The 5877-nt window shown below is 40.5% G+C and overlaps 1 protein-coding gene across 1 annotated transcript; it reads right to left on the bottom strand.

Moving 5' to 3' along the window:
- Positions 1-823: 823 nt before the first annotated feature.
- get4 (guided entry of tail-anchored proteins factor 4) lies at positions 824-5473 on the bottom strand (the record flags this gene model as incomplete). The annotated part of the gene is made up of 4 exons (XM_034076884.1): positions 5274-5473; positions 2617-2695; positions 1080-1161; positions 824-973 (listed from the first exon to the last, which is right to left on the bottom strand). Coding segments are annotated over exons 1-4 (496 nt in total), but the record flags the coding sequence as incomplete, so codon positions are not given.
- Positions 5474-5877: the final 404 nt, after the last annotated feature.

The following is a 5877-nucleotide window of genomic DNA, read 5'->3' on the forward strand; positions in this document are numbered from 1 at the left end:
GCATTTCCTATGGGAACCTTTGATTCTTATCACCTGTTGCTGTCAGGAATACATTCACGTGTGGACCACACAGACTACATCACAAGTGACACCTCTCAGGAAGATTATTTTACACAGCAACATCTGATACCTGTCAGTATATAATAATAATTAATATTTGTATAGGGCTTTTCAAGGCCTCAAAATCGCTTTACAATATAAGGGAAGGTTAGGTTGGGGGTATCGGACTATCAAACTTGATGGCATGGATTGATGGGGGGGGGGCTATGAGTAGACAAGAGGAGAAGAGATGAGTTTTGAAAGGGACAGGAATTACTGCGAGGGTCTCAGAATAGCGGGAGATTTTGCATCGATATGTTCAAAACGTTTTTTTTCAAAATGTAAACAATTTTTCTAAAATTATAAATAGTGAAACATTTAATATGAAATATTTCTAATGTGAACCAAAAATATAATACAAGTTTTTTTTCTTAACCAAAATGACAAATGGCATAAAAACACATTATTCTAATACGGGTCCTTTTTGACCCACTTATGGAAGAGAGTAGGGTCCAGTCACTCTAAGGGCATCTAAGGGTTAATTGGGTTAGCTTTAGTCAACTTGCGGCCTACAGTATATAGACTTTTTTGCACTACTTTTTATTTTATCATGTGTTGCATCGTTGGAGGAGCTCAGGTCAGCTACACTGCAGCTTTGTGCATACGACGACAACAACCTTCTTTGAATCTATTGTATACCATTTAGTTCAAAATGTATTCCGACTTGTGTCAAACATGAGTTATAACCCTGTACACTGGGTCAAGCTGCTGATCCATAGCTTACCTTTCCACAGGGTGACAGCCAGCAGCTGGTGTAGCTTTGGGTGTCCCAGTTTGCCGGGCCCTCCTGTGGACCATTTCAAGGCTCTGGACACAAAGGCCACCCTCTCCGGAGAGTTCGGCTCCATCCGGCTGAACAGCTTCGCCAGGCATTCTGCTCAACGCACACACGACACAAATCTCACCGTGAACACCACGAAGCAAACGGATTATTTAGGTGTATTGAAATCTTTTTAAAAAGTTCAAAGGCTGCCACTTACCTAATAGTTCATCTTCAACTTTCACCTCAGATTTCTCAAACACCTCGAGCACCAGCATGGACAGGTCTGCTGCGCTGTTTTGCTGGAGAGACACAAGTAAGGGCTTCTTTAATTCCACATTTTACTAAGAATTTAATAAAGTTTGCACAAGAGCCAGTGGGGGACAGGAGAAGAAGCTTAATACATCTTTCAATTATGAATGTATCATCGTATCTCAGTCCCGGGCTGCCAGTCGAATAGTCATTTAGCTTAGGAACCTTCCGGAGTGAAATGACCCGGAAGTCCCTCCGTGGCGGCCATGATAAGTGCCGTTCCAATTCTCTAGATGATAGGAAAGGAGGTTTCAAACTTCCTTTATAACCTCCTTTAGCTTAGGAACCACTGGACCTCCCTCGCCGAAAGGAGAGGAGAAAATGCTGCCCCACAATGCATTGCAGCCGCAGCATTTGCCGTCACACAACAGTCGGCCGTTCACGGAAACAACCGATTATGACGGAGAAATGTTGTCATGACAGTTACGGTGCTTATTAAGCATTTTAAAACGTATGTGGTAAGTTGCCAAAGTGCTTTGTTCTGAACGTTCATCAGTATTATAATCAAAGAGAGAAATATGAACGTTAGTTTTTACTGAAATGATCAAATAAAGTCAACATTTCACAGTCTTTACTGAGCTGTGTGGAGTTTGTTCAACTTCTAAAAGATGTTTGAATGGTGATATACACAGTGATAGATGTTAAGGACTAATGTTTATAATAAATACATCTGTATTGATTTTAAGATCTTTTCATCAATCATACGTATTGGGATCATTTGTATTAATGTGGACCGGAGGGAGAGGGGGACGAGCATAAGTTTCACTTTCCTTTTTTATTTAAATTCCAACTTTGGTCATGAAGAATATGTTTCTCTGTTGTCCCCGTTCATAAAGCAAAGCAGCAGCATCAGAGCACGGTGCAGAGTCTCTAGATGAGTCCCTCGTTCTTATTAAACATCCATGTTGTAGTCCGCTGTATAGAAAACTGTGGTTTCCATGGTTTCCCCACAGCAGCAGACGCACACAATGACGTCCGCTGGCGCATCATAAACACGTCGGAAAGTGAAAGTGCAGTCGATTCTCTAAGTACCGCAGTCTCTTCTCCTAAGTCCTTTTTAATTCTCCTATCCACTATCCTTTAACCCCGTGACGTTTCACTCAGAGGTCAAGGAATAGACGATAGGGTTAGAACTTAGGAGCTGATTTTTAAACTATCCGACTGCAACCCTGGTCTGGCGGAAACACTGGTGTGTGGCATTAGTGCGATGGGTCTCCAAACAAACTCTAAAGTGTCACCAGTAATAATCTGATATGCCTACTCTGGTATTAAAGTCAAACTAAAGTAGATAGTAAAAACAGTGGCCCAACAAACTTTGAAACATAACATTTTCATCAACCTATCAGGGGGCGTGTCCACGAACATGGGCACACTAATCTAACACTTGAAACAGGTTGAAACAAACCTGTTGTGGCCGGCTAATTGAATGTAACATCTAAACGTACCTGGTTATGGCTGAAGAAGAGTAGAGCTCCATTGTACATCAGCTCCCTGGCCTCAGCATGTTTTGCCTGTGACATGTACCTGATGAAGGGAAAGCACAACAAGCTGAAATTATCTTACATCTGCTTTTCGAAACAGTCATACGCGTAGTTTGCATCAATCAAGAACTTTCCCGCATGGGGGTGAAAGATAAGACTCATGCTGTGGGTTTAGCTTGAGGGACAAAACATGGTGTCATTGTGAACTTTGCAAATAAGTACAACAACAACTTGTTGGGCCAATTGAAGCATTACATTTAGGAGATGATTTACTGGAGATAATATTGCAATTGTAAGTGTTGGTCAAGGGAAGGACAATGACCAGCAGAAGGGAACACACTCACTATTTGATATGGCGAGGGATATGTTTGGATTGAATTTAATTCGGAACAGATCACCTTATTTAGTTTACTATGCTCCAGGTATATATCAGTTTGGCAGCATTACTTATACATTTATTACGACAAACTGCTATGTTTCTATACATATATGTGCGTGTGTGAATGTTCTTTAATTAATGGAAATAGGCAGACACTGGGTTTTGACAAGACTTATCCTACGTGTCCAGGGGCCTATACTACGAACCTGGTTCAACCTAACCTGGATATGTTTGAGTTAGCCGGTTGGCCTAATCCAAAACATACGCGCTCTCGCTAAACTGTACTACGACACTGGTTATCAAGTGGATCGCTCAAGCCAGCCGTGTCCTATCTAGTAAGGTGCGCGTTCACATGAAAGGGGTGGTATCTGGAGCATTCGACCAATCACAAACATGGAGAAGCGCACTGACAGCGCAGCGTCATACTTCCTGAATGAAAAGTGAACTTTAATACTAGTCAAAAATGAAGAAGTTAAACTTTAAACATCCATGACTTAAACACTTGATCCAGGATAAAAGCCACATAGCTTGCACCTGCAAGGTGAATACAGCTGGAAAAAGAAAAAGTGTTTGAATGCGTACATTAACAGGTTTATGATAATCACTGCCCGTCTAAAACACGATCTGACTTTAATTACATTTGTCTCGAGTGTTTCGTCAACTTATGTGTTGCTTAAAATAATACTTCTGCATACAGTATGTGGTACTGTGAGTGTTGCACGGCCAGATACGGCTCAACTGACTCAGATAAGGAGAGATATGATACATTATGAAGTGATATGCCGCGGACTGTACTTAATGTTACTCTGATCCGGTTACTTATGTTGTGGCCGATATTTAAGTAAGCTTTCTTAACGCTAATGTTATAATAGTCAGATTGCTCTGAAGATGGGAGGTGATATTCTATTAATGTTCACGTTCACACAGTCGGTGATTTCTGCCGGCCGTCTTTCCTGCGACGGCAGTTTTTCTGTATTTCCTTTCTCCTGTGATATGACTTGATCGCTTTAAACTCCGCACACTGAGCTCTGATTGGTCAGCAGGCGGTGTTTTCACTGAGTTGAGCTCTTAGCCTGCAACCTAACCTGGTCCCGACCAGGTTAGCCGCTCAGCATAAGTTACCATGGAGATCTAGCCTGCTAAAAAGAGAACCAGCTTCGGATGACCGGAAAGCCGGAGTTTTCCCTGAATTTAGCCGGCTAAGCGAAAATCCTGCTTCGCAGTATAACCCCCCAGCTGTCATGAGTCGTAATAAGATAAGATACATAGACTTTTCAGCCAGCAGCATGTTAAGCATTGCACATAATTAAAAAAAAGTAGAAAATAAACCAACAAAAACATCTCAAAATAGAAAATAAAACAGAACTGATATTTAAAATATATATAAGTTGACCGTAAATGAAACAAATGTATTCTGAGACAGAACATGCATTTCAACTTATATTTTTAAAATGTATTATGCTAGTTTTTATCTTATATGTTTGTCTGTATGTGTCGTTCTTAATATTAAGGTGTGGAGAGCTGAACGTAAAGTAATTCACTGTTCTGTGGCAACTGCCCAATTATACTTTATACATATGACAATAATATGTTGAATAACTAGCTATACAGAATAAATACATTAGGTAAACAGTAGAAAAAAACATGTTTTTAAATGGTCTTTTAATCTATATTTTAATATAGTTTTATTATTGTATATGTTTTTTTTTAGCGTATTGGTTTTGCCTTCCTTTATCTTACCGAGAGGAATCATGATTTTATAATATTGTAGTTTATTTTTATAAAGATGTCTGAGTAGCACCTCTTAGCTCAGACTGCGGTGGTGCATAAGGTGGCTAAATGGCTACATGCTAACGCAGCTGGACAGCCTAAATAAGAAAACCACAACAGTTATGTTGTCTTGATGTACATGTAAAGTATGTTTTCTAATAACCCAAACACACAGAACTTCTGACTGTCTTGTTTTAGCAGTCTAGCTAACTCGGTTTTGGCCATGTATGTGTTACTAAAACACGTAGCTAGCTCGCTAACTAGCATTCCCATTTTGTGGATTTTTGATTGACAGCACAGCTTGTCCACACAAACAGTCGGTCCAACGAGAGTGGGTGGGTCCGCGGTGGGATTCAACCAATCACGAACCGACAGGCGCACCAGCAAGGTTGACAGTGGAAGGATCTGGAACAGGCAGGCCCTGAAAAGCCAACTGACAGTTACAACTGCACATACAAAACGTAAGTCTTACCTAAAAAATAAAGTCCTGTACATCTGGTGTGCTTCATAGTAATCCCCCTTTTCTACGCTGGCTCTCAGTTTTCCTTCCACCCTCTGTACTCCCTCCACGGTTTCTGGCACTGGAGCCCCGCAGAGACTCCGGCCTCCGACATCGCTGCAAATGTTGACAGTGTGGGAAGCGGAAAAGCCGTTCATAAAACGGACCCTCCTCGCTTTCCGTAGCCGGCGTGCTATGGTTATTTGTGGTCAGGAAATAGTGAACACCAAAAATAACAAACTGATAATTAAAAATACAAACTTAGAAAAGTACAACTCCAGGATAGAATCATTTATACTTCAAAGGTGGTAGTATAGATGCATTTTTTTTTTTGTACAGTTCATTTTTTTTTTTTAGGGAAAGGTTTACCAAGAATTAAAACAATGAATAAAAATGCAATCAAAAGTAATTTTGTACATAACACCTTTGTTTTCCTTTGTAATTTGTTGCATTACATTATATGTCTACCCCTCTACAAAAATATATGATGTTTATATAGTTCTTGCATAAAAACATTTGTTATAAGGGAGGGAGGCGTGTGGCGTAGTGGGTTGTCCGTAGGTGTTCGGATCAGGGG

This window comes from Pseudochaenichthys georgianus, unplaced genomic scaffold (assembly GCF_902827115.2).
Source record: "Pseudochaenichthys georgianus unplaced genomic scaffold, fPseGeo1.2 scaffold_1097_arrow_ctg1, whole genome shotgun sequence".
NCBI lineage: Eukaryota > Metazoa > Chordata > Actinopteri > Perciformes > Channichthyidae > Pseudochaenichthys > Pseudochaenichthys georgianus.